This window comes from Pogona vitticeps, chromosome 5, assembly GCF_051106095.1.
Source record: "Pogona vitticeps strain Pit_001003342236 chromosome 5, PviZW2.1, whole genome shotgun sequence".
NCBI classification, from domain to species: Eukaryota; Metazoa; Chordata; class Lepidosauria; order Squamata; family Agamidae; genus Pogona; species Pogona vitticeps.
In genome coordinates this window covers 129,702,859-129,724,352 of record NC_135787.1, presented here as the reverse complement: position 1 = coordinate 129,724,352, position 21,494 = coordinate 129,702,859, and the positions used below count along the sequence as shown (strand labels likewise).

Here is a 21,494-nt window from a genome sequence, read left to right as displayed (position 1 = left end):
TCATAGAACTTACATTCCAGGTTCCTATGCAGTATTTTTCTCTGCAACAATGGACTTTCCTTTCACTTCCAGGCATGTCCACAGCTGAGCATCCTTTCGGCTTTGGCTCATTAGCTTTGGCGCTAGTTTTACTTATCATCCGCTCTTCTTCAGTAGCATGTTAGACGACTTCCGACCTGAGGGGCTTATCTTTCAGTGTCATATCTTTTATCCTTTTGTTTCTGTTCATGGAGTTTTATTGGCAAAAATACTGGAGTGGCGTTGCCAGTTCCTGCTCCAGGTGGATTGCGTTTAGTCAGAACTCTCCACTATGACCTGTCCGTCTTGGGTGTCCCTGCACGGCATAGCCCATAGCTTCTCTGAATTACTCAAGCCCCTTCACCACGATAAGGCAGCACTCCGTGAAGGAGAAAATATATATAGAAGAATACCATTTACTTATAAATGAATTCCACCATTTACTCAAGCCATATCCTTACACTCCAAAGGCTTTGATGAGAAGCCACAATTCAACTTGTACTGAAATAAGGCCAATACTCGTTCACTGGAGAGGGCCTTCCACATCTGGGTTGCCAGAACAAAAGAGGCCCTCTCCAGTGCCCTCACACAGAGTAATGCTCTCCCTAGTGCGACACAGAGGAGGGCTTCTCTGGTGGATCTCAATGCACAGGCATATATGTATAGGAAGCGCCACTCTTTCAGATATCAAGGTCCCAGGCCGTTTATTTGACTGGTCAGAACATTCACACAATGCTGTCAGAAAGAGGACTTGAAGATATAATGTGGAGGGATAACAACAGGATGCCATCATATAGCAATTTGGACCAATCAGTCTGTGAGCAAAACACGAATTAAGGAAGGCTGTTTGAATCATCCTGAGTGAGTCTATTACTTTAATCATCAGGGGGAGCTTTGATTCTTATCCTGCTAACAGGTGAGATGATGGCACTACCTGTGCTATACTCTGTCCCATCAGAAAGATGGGACAGGGTATAGCAAGAAAAAAGTGCACTATTCTCTCTGTAACAACATGCTTGTTTTGCTGGTTCTTTTTCTGTTACTATTGAACATGTCTCATTTTTATTTTTGACATTACCATACTTCATCAATTTGCCTGTTTGATCTCTGTACTATACTGTTGTTGTTAGTATTTGTGATCTTTCATCAAAAAACCAGCATATGAATAAATCATGGTGTGTATCCCCTAGCTGTGGACACGTGCAAATCTAGTTACATGGTCGGGGAATACAGTGGTGCCTCGCAAGACAAATGTAATTCGTTCCATGAGTAGCGCTGTCTTGTGAAAAACTCGTCTTGCGAAAAGTACATGGGAAACCTCACAAGACAAATGAATTTTTTTCATCTTTCGAGGCATCAGTCTTGGGGGAAAAAATCATCTTGCGAAGCACAACCATAGAAGAAGCCATCTTGCGAGGCACCATAGCGATCGCAAAAACCATTCGTCTTGCGGGTTTTTCATCCCGTGAGGCATTCGTTTTGCGAGGCACCACTGTATAGCAAAGGTGTCACATTTTTGTCCAGTGTTTCATGTTGCATGTTTTTAGGAAACAGAGATGGACAGAGTGAGCAGCTGTCCTGGGCAAATTCACTTAACAATCATACCTGTGAAGAGAGGGTCTTAAAAAGGGATAGGATAGGTGGGTGGGTGGAAGTCAGTCATGCAGTTTCCTTCCATACCATTCCACTGCCTCTAGTTGCTTTTCATCCTTGTTCAGTTTGTTGTAAACAGCTTCTCTGAGGTCATCCAGTCTGGCTGATGGCGGAAGACCAAGTAACTTGCACATGAGCTCTTTCTAAGTGTAAGGAAGTGTTAAAACATAACTATGTGAAAACTGAATCAATGAAAAGTCAAGGGGAAAAACTAAAGGTGAAGAAGGAAATGTACAAGAAATCAAGTTACAAGAACCAGGGGTTATGCACAATTCAGAATGGATTTAACTCCTCAGGGAAGGCATCGGCCAGTTCTCCCCAACCCGGTGCTCTTCAGGTGCTTTGTGTTTCAATGGCTGCGACACCTCATCACCGGCTATATTAGCTGAGGCTGATGTGCACTGGAGTCTAAAACATCTATAGGGCACCAGCTTAAGGTAGGCTAACATTTATAATAAAGTACACATACAGATGTTATTCCATAAGAATATGCCACATTCACATTCTTCTAATGGAGCTGCTTCTGTGCCATCAGTTTCCTACAATTCTTCAAACCATAAGAATAATCTGCACTGAAAGCTGCCTTCAGTTTTCCAAGAACACAACTGCCCTTGTGCTTTCCTTACATTCTCTCTTGCTCCCATGATTCTTTCTCTGAAATACACTCAATCACCATAATCATGGAGCAAAAATTTCATTAGTCTGCAACTCCTTTCAGACTAAGACATTTATTTAAGTATGAGCTTTCATGGGCACAAGTAGAGTCTAGAGAAGTCTGCTTTTTGGACTACAACTCCCAGAATCCCTCAGCTAGCACAACCAGAGGTGGTCTAGGACCTGAAGTCCAAAAACCAGGAATTTTTTTAAAAGGCCTAATAGAGTATGGAGTATGGCTACACAGTCTGACACTGGATTGTACAATAATTTTACATAGAGGTGTCTCAATCCAACATGACTCTGTATTACATAAACCTCAAAGCCCTTAGGCAATACTCACCCAGGTTACTGAAGTTCTTGTTGCATTAAGCATAGGACACGGCTCAAGACTGATCAGTCCTAATTTCACAAAGCCTCCTATAGTTCTAGAATAACCCTGGAAGCACAGAAACAACATATCAGAAAATTCTACAGAACACAGATCCTTATAGTCCCTTATTGTCCATCAAGCAAGCCAAATGGGTAAGGAATGGCTAAGAATCTTCTCTCCTATTCCAACCTTTGTGGTTACATGAAGGCACAACACTCAGGGAGGAGGATCATATTATGTCTTTATGCAGCTGCACAATATTATAGGACATATAGCTGGTTTCAGGAAAATAAACAAGAATTTATGCAACCCAATTCATTGGGACAGAAAAAATACCAAACTATTATACAGAAAATCAATTTGCTTCTCCTGTAAATAGAAACAGGGAAGTACAGTGGTGCCTCGCTTAACGAGCACCCCGTTTAATGATGAATCCGCATAGCGATGAGGTTTTTGCGATCGCAAAAGCGATCGCATAACGATGTGTTCAATGGGTAAACATCGCTTTGTGATGATCGGTAAGCATTTCGCTTACCGATTATCGCATAACGATGTTTTAAAAACAGCTGATCGGTGGTTCCAAAATGGCCACCGGGTAAACAAAATGGCCCCCTGCAGTGTTTACGCACCCTTTCCTCGCTTACCGGGCAGCGAAAATGGCGGCCGGATGGAGGATTTCCACATAGTGGTGAGTTTTTTCCCCACAGGAACGCATTGAACGTGTTTTAATGCGTTCCTATGGGTTTTTTCCCCGCATAGCGACGAATCCGGATAGCAACGATTTTTTGGGAACAGATTATCGTCGCTATGCAGGGCACCATTGTACAAGGCATACAATATGGCATCTCATCTTTATCTTAATACAGAAAAACTGACCTGAATGCATCCCAAATGTATATAAAATATTTTTGTCTGTATTTTGAAAAAAGTATTATGCTATTTTCATTTGTTAGTGTTTGTTTTCATTTCACCTTGTTGTACACCACTCAGAATAATGTGTTGCACTAATGGTGTGGTATATAAATCAATAAAATAAAATAAAAATTACACACACAAACATGTATGATCAAGCAGCTCATATACCTACCCTGTACCGCAAAGTTCCTCTTAAGAGAGTATGAGCTGATTGAATACCATATGGCTCAGCATATTTTGTGCTGTCTCTGTTTGGAAAACCTTCCAAATTTAATCCTGGGAAAAAATCCATGACAGTAACAGAATCAAGCAAAGCTCCTCCGGCTGGAATACTGACAATCTACGGATTGTGAAAAACAACAATCATGTAAGTGTGCTAGACAGGAGGACAGAGCTCTTCCACTTTCTCAAGTTCCTCTTCAGGGATATTTACACCGCATAAGGAGGAAGGCTAAGGACCCTGACAAGCCCATTTCCATTTCACACCCTTCTACCTCTAGGGGGCTGCAAGACCACCAAGCAGGTGCACAGTCCCCAGTCAGCTCTCCCTTCTCTGTCCTGACACCAGATTTCCAGTATACATTATTTCAAACACCCTACCCCATTGATAGGAAACCATTTGAGATTAGGATCAAGGTGTGGGGAATAGGTGGCTCACCAGCTGTTGCTGGATTCAGCCCCAGGAAGTCTGACCTGTGGCAAAGTATGTTGGGAATACTAGTTCATCAGCATCAGGAGGGTCACAGATCCCTTACTCTAATGTAACTGCAAGACCAAGTCTTCTCATTTTTACAGCACATGTTTTGCACAGTGTATAAATTGTTTCCATTTAATGATTTATAAATTTGGGTCTATTGCTATCTGAAAGAAAGCTGAAACTTAAGAATCCAAACAAAAAAAAATCAGAGGACAACTATGCTTTCCATCACAGAGATGTTTCTGGCAATCTCTCACGTACTAAAGCAAAGATAGACCACCTGTTGCAAAACAGTGTAACAAGGAACGAGTTGCCCTCAAACAGGATTCAAGCCCTGATTCTTATTACCTGAACCAGACAGGCAGTATGTGGACCACTTACACGACAGCACTACAAGCAACCTTTAAGGCTTCTGAGTACAGAAATTGATTTCTAAAGGCAGATCTTCTGAGCACTACCATATTTGCCGGCGTATAAGATGACCCCCCCAACATTTCCACTCAAAATACAGTTTGTTATATACTCGCCGTATAAGACTACCCCCTCTTCCGCACACCTTCCACACACCAAATAAAAGGTGCTATTCATTGTCACCAGTGTACAGCCGCAGCGCAACCACAGCGCCTCCAACCCGCCCCTGCATCTCCCTGTGACCGGCACTAGTGCGCAAGTGCGCATGTGTGAGCTCTGCGCAGACAAGGGGTGGGCCGGAGCACCGCTGCTTCCCACCGAGCAGAATGGGCCGGTCACGTCGAAAAGGCTGGCACCCCTGTCTCGCTGCTGATGCTCGCCGCGGCCACGCTGGATACCGCGCAATACTGGACGGTATGTAGAATGAGGTGGGCAGGCATTGGGAGGCTACTATGGGCACTGGGTGAGCATCGGAAGGCCACTATGGGCAGCTATGTTTATCCCAGCTGAAGTGCACCCGGCATATAAGACGACCCCCCCCCACTTGGAGGCATGTTTTTTAGGGCAAAAAAGTAGTGTTATACACCAGCAAATACAGTACTTCTCAACTTGCTAGAATTTATTATTTATCAGGTCTGTGACCATACAATGACTGAATTGACCGTTTATTAGCTTTCAAAGGGTCTACTTCAGATTATGCAATTTGACAATTTAAGGCAATCCCACAGGGTGATGAAGTCTGAACATGTGCCCCCAAGTGAACCCCATGCACATGGTCTCTCTAAGCAGATTTATATTGGGATGAGCAACTTATGGTCTGCAGATGTTCCCGTAATTCTTTATTATGGGTTCTGCAGGCTAGAAGTCATGGGCGCTGCAGTCCATGAACATAGAGGGAACCATATTTTTTTGTGACTCATCTACGTGGACATGACAGAGAAAATTAAGGACTTAACCATTCTTAATGGAACAAACATGCATGCATCATGGGGAAAAGACAGAGTGCAAGAACATGAATGCTGCAAGTTTCATACAGTGAAATGACTCTGTGTTACATAAAACAGCTACGTAGACCAACTCCTGACACACTCCAGTAAGAACCAGGTCAAGCCTGATCATTCTGCACTATACAATACTGGGAGCCACAACAATTCCCTGGGCCTTTTCCCACTCACCCAGCTCATGTTATAGACCTGTAATTGCAATTGCATCCTGAAAGAGGTGGCAGATCTAGCCAAATTCTTTAGCAACTGCTGTTCTCTAGTTCATATACAACTGATTTATGAAAGTGACTGGATAACTCCACCATTGGCAGATTTTGCAAAATTTTCTCTCTTGGGGGAGGGATTTAGGTGGACTCCAGCTCCCAGAATCCCCTGAACGTATGACAGTGGCCATACTGGCTAGGGGATTCTGGTAGGTATAGTCTTTCCTAAGACCTGCCTGTAGATTACGTAAAAAAAGGTGGGGGACATTAGCTTTGGAAAGAAGCTACAGAAAAACAAGAGGCCTTTTCTGTATTTATCTAGTTATTTCTGTACCCACCCCACTAACAGAGCAACCATTCAGCTGAAAATAGAGAGCCTGCAGATGCCAATATAATTTATTTATTTATTTATTATTTATATAAATATAAATTCAGCTTTCATAGCCCCACCTTCTGCTTTGCCCCCAGGCCCTACACTGCCTTTTGAAATATCTCATCTGATGAAGACTTCTAACAATTCTGAAGGCCTGCACACATTTTTGTTCCATTCTGGTTGGACTAATAGAAGAATTCCACAAATATGGAACAAACACTAACATTCTCTCATACACAGTACAACTGAGAGATAATCCACTCTCTTATTTTACAGATATAAACAGAGATTACTTCACCTCCCCATTTTTTAAGTATGTGGCTGGTTGAATCGTATTCAGCAGGACACCCTGTGGACTCCAGCTGAATTTATATCTCAGGGGATTGTCAGAATGTTCCGGAGCAGGCAAGCCGCCACAGAAAGATGTGTAGGACACCACCTGTCGTTAAAGAAAAGAAATGTCTCTCATCACATTCCATCATTTAGAATCAGCCAACAGAGTCCAAACTAATTTAGTAGTGCTTAGGTCTGTGTCACTGAATCAGCAATAATAACAAGAACAACTATTATTATCATCATTGTACAGATCTCTTATACAGACATCTACATACAGTGGGGTCTTGACTTGAGAACTTAATCCGTATTGGAAGGCGGTTCTCAAGTCAAAAAGTCTGTAGGTCAAGTCTCCATTGACCTACAGTGCATTGAAAACCGATTAATCCCGTAACAGGCCGTTATTGTTCCATTTTGGTTTTTTTCTGGTCTGTAAGTCAATTCTCAGGCTGCAAGTCAAACCTAAATTTTGCGGCCAGAGAAGTCTGTAACTCAAAAAGTCTGTAAGTCAAGCTGTCTGTAAGTCAAGGGTCCACTGTACGTATACAGAAATGTATTTGTTGAAAAAAAATTAAACCCAAGTTCACTATCCCCCTCATTAAGAGCATGTGTTCCACAGAATGCACACATCCTATCAAAAAAGCAAAATAGTAGACATATTTAATCTTATTTAAACCCACCAACACCAATCAAACTAAAATCAGTTGACTAAAGCTGGAATTTTGTGTAAGGATGCTTAGGGGTAAGTGCCTCTAAAATAATAAGAGATGTACTCTGAGCAGGGATAAACACCCCATTTGTCCCTTTGGAAAAGAATAGGAGGTACGTATGGTAGTCATAATAACGGCACAACTAACTTTAACAAGATCCTTTAAGGTAAAAATTGTGCCCACACATAAAATTCCAAAGAGAACTTGGGAATTACCCAGCCTCTGCATGTGGCAGAAATTGAAGCATGGGCTGAGATGACATTTGGTAGCAGCGAGGAGGGTTGCACAGGGGAAAAAAGAATTTTCTAATGGATCACAGCTAACATCACACAACAAGAAGGGCATTTTTAAAAAAGAATTATGTAGATGGTAGAGGAGGCACCTCTTAAAATAACTGGTTTCCTTTTCAGCTTACCGTAGCTCCCACTTCTTTCACTTTATCAATGCTCTCCATTGCCAGCATATGGTCAAGCCCAGGATCCAAACCTATTTCACTGACAACTGTAATACCAGCTGCTTCTACGCTAAAAACAAAAGGGCATAGAGTTCAAAACAAAAGACCGTCACAAGAAGGGCATCTCTACAGACTGCCATGCCATCAATTCAGTTCACTGCTCAATTGAGTTACAAGGTGAGGGCCACTCTTTTACAAGCCGAGATTCTTTTCAGCAAAGCAAAGGGAAGCGGCCATCTTTATTCCCTAGATTTCCTCAACTGATGGACATAAGTGGACTTACAATGCACTCCATAACCAGAATTCAGAGAACACTGCTTTCCTTCTTCCAGCTCTCCCTTTTGCTGCAGGAGGAATTCAACCAGACGGCCTCCCTTAAGGTGGCCTTAATCCACAATTGCTCTGAACAGGGGCTGTGCAAGAGCCAGGAAAGGGTACAACTCACAAGAAAGTGGCACTCCACTCACCCAAGTGGCAAGAGTCTGGAGAAGATATGTATTCGCGAAGGCTTTCATGGCCAGGATCTAATGGTTGTTGTGGGTTTTTTGGGCTCTTTGGCCATGTTCTGAAGGTTGTTCTTCCTGATGTTTCGCCAGTCTCTGTGTCCGGCATCTTCAGAGGACTGGAGTAGGAACTCTGTCCATGCTCTACTCCAGTCCTCTGAAGATGCCGGCCACAGAGACTGGCAAAATGTCAGGAAAAACAACCTTCAGAACACGGCCAAAGAGCCCGAAAAACCCACAACAACCATCTGGAGAAGATACTTCTGTGCACCACAAGTCCCAGCAGGAGTGACTTTTCCAAGGTCTGCTCAGTCACACGAAGTGTGTTCCAATATCCAGTCAAGAGAAGTATACGAGAGACATCAGATGTCCAGTGAACTGAGATAAGATTTCAAAATGACCTACCTCTCCTGTAGCTCCTTCATAGCAGGTGTCAGGTAACTGGCAGTCACTAAATTTACTTTCCTCTCAATACATTTCTTAGCAACCAAAGGATGGTATGCATATGGTAGCAAACTAAAGAGACAAAAAGTAAAGAAAGGCTGGACACCAAGAAACAATGGCCTTGCTTAACAAGCTCTTCCTTTGCCCCTGAAATGAGGAAGCAACTGATTATGTCCAGCCATGTATCAAAAGATCATTTAGGGATGGCATAATGTAAGGAAGACAATGTAATGCCATTCTCCCACAGTGTGGCCAACTTCATCTGTTGGAGTAAAAGCAACAAAATGCTTTACGGCCCCTTCATGGCACTTTTTGGGTGTCTACAAGTGTCACAAAAGAGGCAATGCCAAGTATTTAAATTTAGAATCTTCCATGCAAAAGTCCTCTAGATTTCAAACTATACTTCTTTTAGAAGTAGGACTGGTGCTGCCTTGATATTAATTTTGGTGCTAAGCCAAAGCATTTTTTTATCTGCCTAGAGGTTTTATGCTGATATTGGTAGCTTTTTTTTTAAAAAAAAGTTGGTTTATTTGCTTTGTTTACTGTCTCTCAATTTCCATTTTTCTAAAACATATCATTTTTAAAAATATTGCATCAAAATGGTCAAAATCCTTTTAGTGCAGTTCTACCGGGGTAAATCAGATCAGGACAGTACAAATAGGTACTATAAATTAATTTAAAGCTTCCTTCCCACCCCCTTGTTTCGGCTTCCGAGGCTCTGTGGGGCTCCCTTTTGCCTTGTGGATACCTTTGGGAGTCTTGGGATGGAGGGGAAGATCCAATAGTTAAAAATCACCACCAGATCACTAGCAGCTGCATCTTGAGGCTCCCAATGGCTTCCCGAGGGCAACTGGGAGACCTAGGGAGCCTCAGAAGCTGAAATCAGGGAACAGGAAGATTTAAATTATTTCCTATGCTCTGATCCAGTTTACACTGGAAGAATTGCACCAACAGGATTTTGCTAAATAGTTCAGTGGTTTAGGCATCCAGCTGAGGAGCCAGAGTTCAATTCCCCACTGCGCCTCTTTGATAGGAGCTGGAATTAATGATCCATAGGGTCCCTTCTGCTGTTCTGAGATAATGGCGATGATGAGAATAATTTATATATTATGCAATGGTGACTGATTTATGCATTTTGAACAAAACAAAGCAGCCTGCAATTCTTCACTCTCACCACCTGGATAGCTCAGTAAAGTCATACTGATATATTCTGCCACGGCTCACTGTCACTGCTAGAATGAGTAAAGTATTGGTGTAGCCAGCAGAACACTGACCTAATAATAAGGTCATGTTTCTTCACCAGGGATGATAATCTCTCCTCATCTTCAGTGACGTCTGCAACAACAGTAACAACATTCTTGTATTTCTTCATCAGCTGCTCAAGCTGGTTCTTCATAATGGATACTGTTACAAAACAAAAAAAAAAACAACTAAAACAGGCAAACCAACACTCTTCTCTTGAGCTATTGCCACATGATATGCTGGTTTAGAAAATCTAACCATGTGTGCTATCATACAACCTTGCCAAATAATTTACTTGGTATGCAACTTGCCACCAAAAAAGAGGCTGTACACTTCTCCAACCTCTCTTCCCTGAGGCTCCTTGAATCTATAAGGTAAGCCTAAGTGCCACCCCAGTTTCCTGTTCCTGCCCCAGTGCTACCTGGGAGGTTTTTATTTCTGAACAGGTTTCCAGTTTTGGCCTTTCTCCCAGGTAAACCAGATTTAGGTATCTGGAAGGGATCTGTCAGTAGAATTCCCACAATGGAAAATTATGGGATCTGCAGTCAAAAAAAAAAAAAAACCCTCTCAACTACATTAGAAGGAAAAATTAAAGATTTTCCTGATGTGGATGGAGGGAAAAAGTGGCTGGCCAAAGAAGTGTCAAGAGGCAGTAAGCATCTACACAAAAGATGTCATGTCTCCCCTGTTAAGAAAAATGTTACATACAAAAACAGTGCCCAAAAAGTAGATTTTTCACTACTAAAGTGCTTTGCTGCATAATGCATAGGACAAGAATGCAAGGAGGGGGTTGTTGTAAATGTGTTTCCAACAAGCTCCACTAAAATTAGGCTAGTCCATGCAGGAAAGCAGTACCTGTTCTAGGATAAAGGCTCAGCAGAGGAACTATTGAGAGGGGAAAAGAAATCAAGATCATCAGATTAAAAGACTGAAACGAGGGCTCGGTTGTAGAAATTCTAAGCCATTCCAGCCAAGCACTCAGACGGAGGGAGAACAGGTATTAGGCAGAGCAGCAGCCCCCAGGCTCTGTGGAGGCTCAGGGAGTTTTTGACATAGCTTGCTTGCTAGTGATGTAGCTTGCTAGCTAGTTACACCACAAACCTATTCTCAAATCTCACTCTTCATATTTCTGAAAAGATGCCAGTGCAGGAATTGGTAAAGTTTATTTGAGCTTGCAGTCAGACTGAACACAGTTTAGAAGCAGACCGTTGCATAATTATGTTGCATAATCTGGGTTCCCAAAATATTATTTCCTCCTCAGACAAGTGCCTAAAATAGGTACACATTCTACCTTCAGGTCATGCAAAAGATGAAATTAAATCAATGGGCTCATTCTCTCTCTCTCTCTCTCTCTTTTTCTTTTCTTTTCTTTTTTTTTTTTTTTACCTTTACAGCTTTTCAGAACATAGCCTAAACATTAATGCATGGAAACAGAACTGATTCTGCCATTCAGCAGAATGATGCCAATTTGACTCAGGCAGAAGATGTTGGAATGGAAACAAGCAACGTTTTAGAAGAGAGACTTGTGCAGCCTGACTTGCATCTCTAAGCTAAGCTGTTGCCTTCAGGTATAACAAAGAATACTATCCTATCACCATAGTTGAAACAAGATTCCTGTGCTGACTTCTGTGCATGGAACGGGAGAGAGTGCCATCCTGTTCTTTACCTCAGGCAGCCAATGACTTGGGCAAACCATGGGACACACAGTGTAGTCACTTCATGAGCTTCCATTCCCAAGGGAGTTACATTCATGGAAGGATTCCTGGCATGATTGGAATTCTCCTTCTCTGAATGGAAGCTCCTTCCGTGGCTGGAGGCACCTGTGATGCATTCCACCAAACCGTGCCAGCCCAGATAATAATAAAAAAATAACGAACACTGATGCCAGTATGCACACATAATCCATACCAGAAATCTTAGCATTAGTTCCGCCGTTTCAATTGTACCATTTTAGTGTTATAGTCTTACTTACAAACCTGCTGTTATTTCAACATTAGGATCTCTAGTAAGATATTCTATCACAGGCCCAGAAACATATCCAGATCCAAGTATTAAGACCTTCTTTTTCCTATCCATGGCCAGTGACTGGGTGTACTCCCTGGAACAGACACAAGAAAGGAGAACACATAAACAAAGTAGGCTTTGCATCGTGTGTTTTAAGGAGTTCTCTTGTAGGTTAGTATGGCGGTTTTAATGCTAACATTAGCCAAAGCCATTTCAGCATTCATTTGGAAGGGGAAAGAGACCAGCAAAACAATTGATACATAATTAGAGATGCATACAATTCAAGTTGTCCCTGTCTGGGTTGAGTTGTCTTCATGCCTGCATATGTGTTGTGCGGGCATGGGGTCTGCCTCCCCTGCACACTCAGCCGCTCCTCCAGCGACATGCACTCCCTCCTTGCCTCCCCAGAGAGACAACCCATTCACTGTTTGCAGCGCCCTCTTCCTTCTTCCTCAGCTAAGCACTCAAAGGATTCCTCATTTGCCTCTGAGTGGTTGGCTGCGGGAGGAGGCAGAAGGGGGCACTGCAAGTGGTGAGTGGGTCGTTGCAGTGGGATGCACAAAAGGAAGTGCGCATTGCCCAAGGAATGGATGAGCATGTGGGGGAGGCAAGCCTCGTGTCCACACAAAACCTGTGCAAGCACAATGACAACTTGGCCCAGACAGGGGTAACTTAATTTGTGCACATATCTATATACACAATATCGAACACTTAGAACAAAAATCAAATGCAAGCTTCTTTAGAAAACATATTGCAATACAAATCGCTTAAAGAAAGAATAAAATCCATGCTCATGAAATTCTAGACTTTTAACTTATAAAGCCCTGGCATCAACAGGCTCGAAATCAGGGGTTGGCAGCTGTGGTCCTCCAGCTGTATTTTGGACTGCAACTCTCATGCTCTCCTTTGGGGGAAAAAACTGCTATTTGGGTTATTAAATGGTGGAGAGCCATTACCTATTTACAAAATGGATCACCACTCCTGAAGCTTCCAGAAGCTACATTATTTTCTCTTTTTTTCCAGAAAAAGAAGGGGCTAAGGGATAGTTGTGGGCTGCAAAAAGAGCCTGAGGAGGGACACAGGCCTCCGCTGCTAGCTTTGACTCATCTTTTGTTTTGTGGAGCTTTAAAAAACAATTTTTTCACAGGGAGATCTGACACCATTTTCTTTACCCTATGCCAAAATTAAAAACCACAAACACATACAGAACAGCTCACTGGATTGCAGTTCAGATGGTTAAGATTTCTTTCAGGGTCGACGATTTTGCAAGATGTGGCATCAACTATAGATTTATCGCACCCAAAGGGAACAATGTATTCTCATATCAAATGATCCCAAGAGCATGATAGAACTACGTTTATTTGCTACCTACAAAGAAGTATGCCATCCACTACCATAGAAAAATGCCAGCTACTACCATATCCATGCTTAGCTAGGTTATTGACAGAGGTCCATTTAACTTGTAGAGCTCCTGATCAAAGTGGTTGTTGTGGGTTTTTCGGGCTCTTTGGCAGTGTTCGGAAGGTTGTTCTTCCTAACGTTTCGCCAGTCTCTGTGGCCGGCATCTTCAGAGGACAGCACTCTGTGCTCTGGTGTAGTTGGCTAGGGAGTACAGTATTTATGGCTGTGAGATAGGCTTTTGTCTTTTTCTGTAAATGGGTGATTAGTGTGTCTTGTTAGGAAGAACAACCTTCAGAACACAGCCAAAGAGCCCAAAAAACCCACAACCACCATTAGATCCCGTCCGTCAAAGCCTTCGCGAATACTCCTGATCAAACATCACCTCATAAAACAACATAGTACAAATCCATCAACCAAAAAATGCACACAAGCACCAAACTTTACAACTTTAGTGAAATATATTTATTTGTGGGGAACTCCTACATTACCTGCTCTCCCTCAGTTTCTGGATATATTTATATTTATCAGTCAATGAACCATTGGATGCAATCACTGCCTAAAAAAATACACAAAATATAGCATTACTTTCCTGGCAGCTGACTTCAGCCTGCTGGAGTTAAGAAAAGAAAAGCAAACTGGTTTGCACAACTTACATCTCTCACTACAGGTGAGTAATTCTGACTTTCAAAGGGCTCTGAGGCATCAGAAAGGAGCTGCGGAGATCAACATTTTCCAGTTAGAATGCTTGCTTTCACAGACCCTCGTCCTCAGACTGCTAATGACATTTCCAATATAAAGAGAGCCATCGACAGTGGAATTGCATTAAAACCATCAATACATGACCTTGGATTAAAACATGGGCTATGTTGCCACTTGCTTGTATCACCCTGACCCAAAATTCTCCTCAATTTTAGTTATTTAAATTCTCCTTCTTAGAGTCACTTCCTGTCCCCCCCCCCTTTGTCCCCTTTCATTTTAAAACACGGTAAGAAAGCTAGGATGCAACTGCAACAGAGGGAAGTGGTACTGAATATAGCAATGGCAGGAAAGCAACTCAGTCAAAAAGCAAAGCAAAAAAAAGCAAAACGTGCTGCTTATATACTGCCCCATAGTGCTTCAAGCACTCTCTGAGCAGTTTACAAGTTAATTATGCAGGCTACACATTGCCCCCCACCCCAGCAAGCTGGGTACTCATTTTACAGACCTCGGAAGGATAGAAGGCTGAGTCAACCTTGAGCCGGCTACCTGGGATTGAACCCCAGGTCGTGAGCACAGTTTTGGCTGCAGTACAGCGGTTTAACCACTGCGCCACAAAGCCATCTGAGCAACCAGCTCAGTGGGACTGAAGAGAAGACCAGTGCTAGTGACAGAGTATCCTAAGGCTCTGGACAGGAAAACTGAATCTCCTTGCCAGCACAAGGTGGATCTCCATCTTTGGGCTGTGGCCCCACCTACTATCGGCTTTGAGATTGCTTGCCAGGAGCCAGTTCGGTCCTCAAGAAAATAAAGGCTCCCCACCCCCTCCTCAGAGATATCATGTATTCCTACATGTTGAGTCAACATTTCATTGGAAAACTTGGGAGTACACAACCCACAAGGAAGGTGAGAGATCTGTAACGCCACAGGAAGCAAGAGCTGGAAAGAACAAAAAGGTGTTTGGGAGCAAGAGGAAGGACAGAAAAGAAACAAGGGACAGAGTTAATTCAGGATACCTTCTATTTGGGATCCCAATTTTATTTAAATAGAATTATCCTAAATATTTTCTGTAGTAAGAAGCATTCAAGGTACCCAGGGTGCTGTGGTAGATATAGTAGCAGACTAGGACTCTATAGACCAGGGTTTGAATCCCCGCTCAGCCATGGAAAATCACCAGGGGTGTGGACCTGATAAAACCACTCCTTAAATATTTCACTGACCTTGAAAGCCCTATTACGGTTACTATTTAAGTCAGTTCTGACTTGATGGCACATAGTTAATTAGTAGAAAGGCTGGAACTACAGAGTTCTTATTTTTTAAACAGAAACATAAGTTGAATTGAAAAGCAAGCTGATTGGGACAACCTTCCGTATCAACTAAAAGGCATTTATTCAAGGAGTTTATTAAGCGACTACCTGGCTGGAAAGCTCAGCAAGTTGGGCACTTGGCAAATGAACCAGAAATGAAGAGTTCGATTCCATGCTGTGCCTCTTATGAGAAGAGCCAGCCTGTGTAGCCTTGGGCAAGCTGCGCAATGCAGAACACCCCCCAAAGAAAGGAACAGTAAACTACTTCTGACCAACCTATACCTACAAAATGCTAGAAAGGGCCTCCGTTAAGTCAGAAGTGACTTGACCGCACATTCTTATTATTAATGAAACTGATCAGTATACTAAGCGAGAGCAGAGGCACAGAGTTCAGCAGGCCTTATTTCTACCAGTCTAATTTAATCACTTGAAGCATGATCTAGTAAATCTAGTAAAATGCAAACTTATTTTTATACAAGGTATAATTTACACATTATAACTGATAATTTAATTTACACATGGTAATTTATATTTATGGAAGTTAGGAACTGCTCTGTATCTGACATTTTGTTTTTTAAATATATTTTTTTATTTATTTATAACTATAACAAAAAAATCATATACATAAAACATATACACTTACAACACAATAACAGTGTTCCCCACCACCATATACGGGACCTCTTGCCATATTCTTCTTTTTCTTCTTCTTCTCATTCTTCTTCTTCTATTGTCCTCCTCTCCAGAACTGCATAGATTCTTGATTTGGAGCTCTCCCTTTTCCCCTTATTAACACATATTCCAAAAATTTGCCCCATATTACATAAAAATTATTCTTTTTCAACTCTCCTTTCTTCATCTTTAAATTACAAGTTAATTTATCATTTAATGCTATATTCCATATTTCTTTATACCATTCTTCAATTTGTAATTCAGTCTTTAATTTCCACTGTCTAGCAATAATCAATCTAGCTGCTGTTATTAGATTAGTTATCAATTCTTTAATCATTTTGTCCTATTCCACATTCTCATATATTGATAACAAAGCAATCTCAGCCTTACATTCTATATCTTTTCCACAGATACAACTTAATTCTTTAAAAATTTGTCTCCAAAAACTTTGTACCTTTTCACATTCCCACCACATATGAAAGTATGTACCAACTTCTTTCTCACATTTCCAACAGACATTCGGATGACTGGTGTTGATTTTGTTTAATTTTACCGGTGTTAAATGCCATCTTAAACTAAGTTTAAAAAAAATTTCCTTTATTCTTACTGACATCAATCTTAAAATCCTCATTTTCCATATCCTCCTCCATTCTTCTTCATTTATTCTTTTCCCAATATCTTGTTCCCACACCAATTTCAATCCTTCTTTCTCACTTTCTTCTTCCTCTAAATTAAGAAGTGAATAAATTTTACTCACTGTACCTTTTACTGAGTCAGTCATCTGAATGTCCTCATATGAGAGTAAAAATTGCTCAAATTTTGTGTGTTCTCTACCTTTATTATATTTATTTGCCCATTCCTTAGTCCATCTTTCCAGTTGTACATAGTTCAACCATGAAATAGTCTTGTTTTGAAATACTTGTTTCATTTGATCTATCGATCTCATTTTATACAGCCAATCTTTCAGTCTAATCACTTTTTCTTCTTTAAATAAATCCATATACACCTTCATATTGGTAGGAAAATCTTCTATTTCTGTCACTAATCTAAATGGAGAGTATGATGAACATAAATTCTTTTTATACTTATACCATATATTTAACAGTGTCTTTAAAAAAGGATTATTAACTTGACTTATTTTGTCTTTCTTACCTTTAGCAAATAAATATTTTTCTATATTTCCTTGTAATTCTGATGATTCCATTTCCCACCAAATTAACCTTTCCGGATTATATATAATTTCACCAATAAACCTCAGTTGGTTAGCTAAATAATAGTTTCTTATATTTGGCAAACCTATACCACCTTTTTTGTTGTTTTATACCAATACTTTTTATTTATTCTAGATTTCTTCCCTTCATTACAATATTTGTTAACTATTCCTTGCCAATATTTCAACTCATCCTCTGTTAACTGCATTGGTAACATTCTGAATAGAAAATTAATTTTTGGTAAAATTTTCATTTTTACCAATGCAATCTTTCCAAACCAAGATAATTTGAACTTATCATATTCTTGTAGTTTCTTATTAATTACTTCCTTTAGTTTGTTATAATTATAATCCTTTATCTTTTGAATATTTTTCGCTAAATCTATTCCTAAGTATTTAATTATTTTACATATTTTAAAATCATGTTTTTCAGTAAACTTTTCTTGTTCTATTCTACTATAATTAAACAACATTAAGTCAGATTTTTGCCAGTTTATGTTTAATCCGGTTATTTTTCCAAATTTTTCTAAGTGTGTTTTAATTTTATCTATACATTCTAACGGGTTTTTCACTGTCAATAAGGAATCATCCGCAAATACATTAATCTTTGTCTTCTTTTCTCCTATACCTTCAATTAAATCATCGTTCCTAATTACATTTGCCAACATTTCAATAACCAGGCAAAACAGAACTGGAGAGAGAGGACAACCTTGCCTAGTACCTCGGCCAAGAGCTATTTGATCTGTCATCCCATCATTAACTATTGCTACAGAGGTATTCTCTAAATATAATTGATCTATTATCCCCCTAAACTTTTTTCCAAAACCCCAACCCTTTAACAAAGTCTTTAATGTTGGCCATTCCACACAATCAAATGCTTTAAATATATCTAATGATAAAATGCCTGCCTTCAGTTTATTTTTTTCTATATTGTGTATAATATTCAAAACCCTCCTTGTTAAGTTTTCCATTTGCCTACCTTTCAAGAAACCATTCTGATCCTCTTTGATATATTTTATAATAAATTTATTAATTCTATTTGCAAGTATTGCTGTAAATATCTTTGGATCCTGATTTAGTAAAGAAATAGGCCTATATGAACTTGGGTCTGTTAGATCTTTATTAGGTTTTGGGATAAGAGTTATCAATGAATGTTTCCATGAATCTGGTATCCTCTCTCCTTCCAAGGAAGGAAAAGTGTGGGCCCCTAACTAATTTCAGGTGGAAGGGCTTTACACAGGACGGAAACTAATACATGGAAGGCCCTGCTCCTGATGGATTCCAGGTGGATCTCAGGCTGATGCAAGACAAGTATATAGCTACACTAATAGGGTTTTCAAGGTAAGTGAGATATTTAAGAAGAAGGTTTACAAGGGGCACCCTCACAACGAATTTACTTGGCTGAGAAAGGATTCAAACTCAGGTTTTCTGCATGCCGGTCTATCCACTACACCAATGGTCCCCAACCTTGGGCCTCCAGATGTTCTTGGACTTCAACTCCCAGAAACCCTGGCCAGCAGAGGTGGCAGTGAAGGGTTCTGGGAGTTGTAGTCGAAGAACATCTGGAGGCCCAAGGGTGGGGACCACTGCACTACACCATACCGGGTAATGTTATTTCAAATGCCATACACCAAAACCTTGAACCTGGCTGGGGAACACACACACAATAGTACATATTGATACCTGAAGCAACACTGACAGCACCAGGGCAGCTGCTTAACCTGTGTTAGCTGGTGCTTCCAAATCAGACTCCAGAGAAGCCTCATGCCAAGTGCATCTTAGTAATAAAATCCTGGGGCTATATCAATGCCCACATCACTGTAAACAGGTTATATCTGTGCAAGAAGAACTGCAGGTGACCTACCAAACAAGGCGGGGGGGGGGGGAGGAAATACTCTGAACTGCTGAGATCAATTGGGCCCCAAATGGCAAAGACAGATCTAGGAATGGAATGGGTTCAGCGTGGCCTCTGAACCCCCTTAATATTTTTTTAAAAACAAATACAAAAAGGCCCCGTCCACCCTTGAAGTATGGAGGTTGTCATGTTTTGCTCCCAACTTATTTTAACTGCAAGGGAGCTTTTTCTCCCAAAATGAAGAGTGATGTCCGGTCACTCCCCTCTAAAACCAGGAACTATCCTATCTTCCTGACACAGGGACTACCTAACCACAGGCTTCAAACTCAATTCCCTGACTCCTTTCCAGCATTAATCCAAGCATCAGTTAAGAATTTGCACAACCATACAAGGTTATAATACTGAAGAGTGCTTTTTCTTAATTTATTTTGTTTTGAAATTAGAGGTGAGGAAGCCTAGTCAGCATACCTGTCACTGCAAACTACCTCTGTCATGAAAGTTCAAGGCTGGTGTAGGAGGTCTCGGACACTTTGGAGGATGCTTATATATATATATATACTGTATAACATTTATATATATAAATTTTATAAAATACATATACAGCACAAAGACATCTGTCAGGACATTCGCTCCCAAACCTGACTTTTGACACTTCTAGCTTATTCTTTGCACTATGTCGACATAACAGCCATTAACACCTGCAAATAACAATTTATGTCTCATCCAGTACCATTAACATGCTACCCCATAGTTTCCAGGGCAGTGAAATGCAATGAGCAGGAGGGGGAAAGTCAATTGTGGGTGGCTCTTCAGTTATTCAAGACAACTGAATGTGCAAAGTCACTAAGTGAAGCTTTTTAAAGCATGGAAATAAACACTAGCAGCTACCAATTCCTGGGGATCATGCTTGTGTGAAAAGATGCAGCTACAGGGGCCACTAGAAAAACTAGCAACCTGATTTCAAAGTTTAGAATTCAATAAACAGCCCTTCAGTCTACCAAAGTACTAAGGTTGTTCCTTTAATATGACAGCAGAGGGAACTTTACCTGATTCAACTTCCAGGGATCTTCTAAATAAAGCAAGGTGTGCATTGAATTTTGACATTTGATTTTAATTGTATTGACTAATGCATAAAGCTGTTTCCCAAATATACACTCGTACACAAACGCACACACCCATTTTTGCCTCATTTGTTCACTACTACAGTGGGGTCTTGACTTGAGAACTTAATCCGTATTGGAAGGCGGTTCTCAAGTCAAAAGTCTGTAAGTCAAGTCTCCATTGATCTACAGTGCATTGAAAACCAATTAATCCCGTAACAGGCCGTTTTTGTTCCATTTTGGTTTTTTTCTGGTCTGTAAGTCAAATCTCAGTCTGCAAGTCAAACCTAAATTTTGTGGCCAGAGAAGTCTGTAACTCAAAAAGTCTGTAAGTCAAGCCGTCTGTACGTCAAGGGTCCACTGTATCATTTTCCTAGCTTCACGACAGAACAATTTTCTAAATTTTATTTATTTAACATATACATCCCCCTCTATCTTCCACACTGGTATTCAAAGAAATTCACAAGATGAAATAACCAGTAAAAATAAAAATACAAAGGGCTTTAAGGTGCTGTTGAGTGGCTTCCAATTTATATTTATTTATTTATATTTATTTATTTATTGGATTTATATACCGCCCCATAGCGCTACAAGCACTCTCCGGGCGGTTTACAATTTTAATTATAAAGGCTACACATTGCCCCCCCAGCAAGCTGGGTACTCATTTTACCGACCTCGGAAGGATGGAAGGCTGAGTCAACCTTGAGCCGGCTACCTGGGATTTGAACCCCAGGTCGTGAGCACAGTTTTAGCTGCAGTACAGCGTTTTAACCACTGCGCCACGAGGCTCTTAATGGCCGGCAGATGGTCTTTGGCTCCTTCTGGGTGTAGGCAGTAGCACCACAATAGGGTTTCTGAGATAAGTGAGCAGAGATTTAAACCCAAGCTCCCCGAGTAATAGTCCAACAGTCTTTCCAGTATATCATGACAGGCAATATTAAATAAAGTTTTTTAAAAACGTGATGCCCAGCAATCAAAATCCCCTCCCTCAGTTACTAAAAACCTATCTGGGGGTTTTTTCCCCTCCATTCTCAACTTGAACTTGAATCTTAGCCCAGATTCAGGCCTCCCAAATTCAGGGAGTGAGCCCAGTGTACATGGTGGACAACATCAGCATGTGTGACCCCCTCATTCAATACACAGTATCACAGTAATACATTGCCTATCAGATTGTATGATAATAACACTGAGAGAAAATGAATCACCACCAGCACCACCATGGGATGCAGTGATGCAGGAATGCGTCTCTGTTGCCCAACAAC

At 40.9% G+C, this 21,494-nt stretch overlaps 1 protein-coding gene across 1 annotated transcript in view; it reads right to left on the bottom strand.

Moving 5' to 3' along the window:
* Positions 1 to 21,494, bottom strand: part of AASS (aminoadipate-semialdehyde synthase) — a 46,547-nt gene that overhangs the window by 8,788 nt on the left and 16,265 nt on the right. Inside the window, exons 12-21 of the mRNA XM_073000547.2 lie at positions 14,046 to 14,105; positions 13,881 to 13,948; positions 11,964 to 12,085; positions 10,020 to 10,149; positions 8,707 to 8,817; positions 7,760 to 7,868; positions 6,600 to 6,740; positions 3,786 to 3,953; positions 2,669 to 2,764; positions 1,699 to 1,814 (exon numbers count right to left, since the gene is read on the bottom strand). Coding sequence (XP_072856648.2) covers positions 1,699 to 1,814; positions 2,669 to 2,764; positions 3,786 to 3,953; positions 6,600 to 6,740; positions 7,760 to 7,868; positions 8,707 to 8,817; positions 10,020 to 10,149; positions 11,964 to 12,085; positions 13,881 to 13,948; positions 14,046 to 14,105 — 1,121 coding nt within the window. The remainder of the gene's footprint in view (positions 1 to 1,698; positions 1,815 to 2,668; positions 2,765 to 3,785; positions 3,954 to 6,599; positions 6,741 to 7,759; positions 7,869 to 8,706; positions 8,818 to 10,019; positions 10,150 to 11,963; positions 12,086 to 13,880; positions 13,949 to 14,045; positions 14,106 to 21,494) is intronic.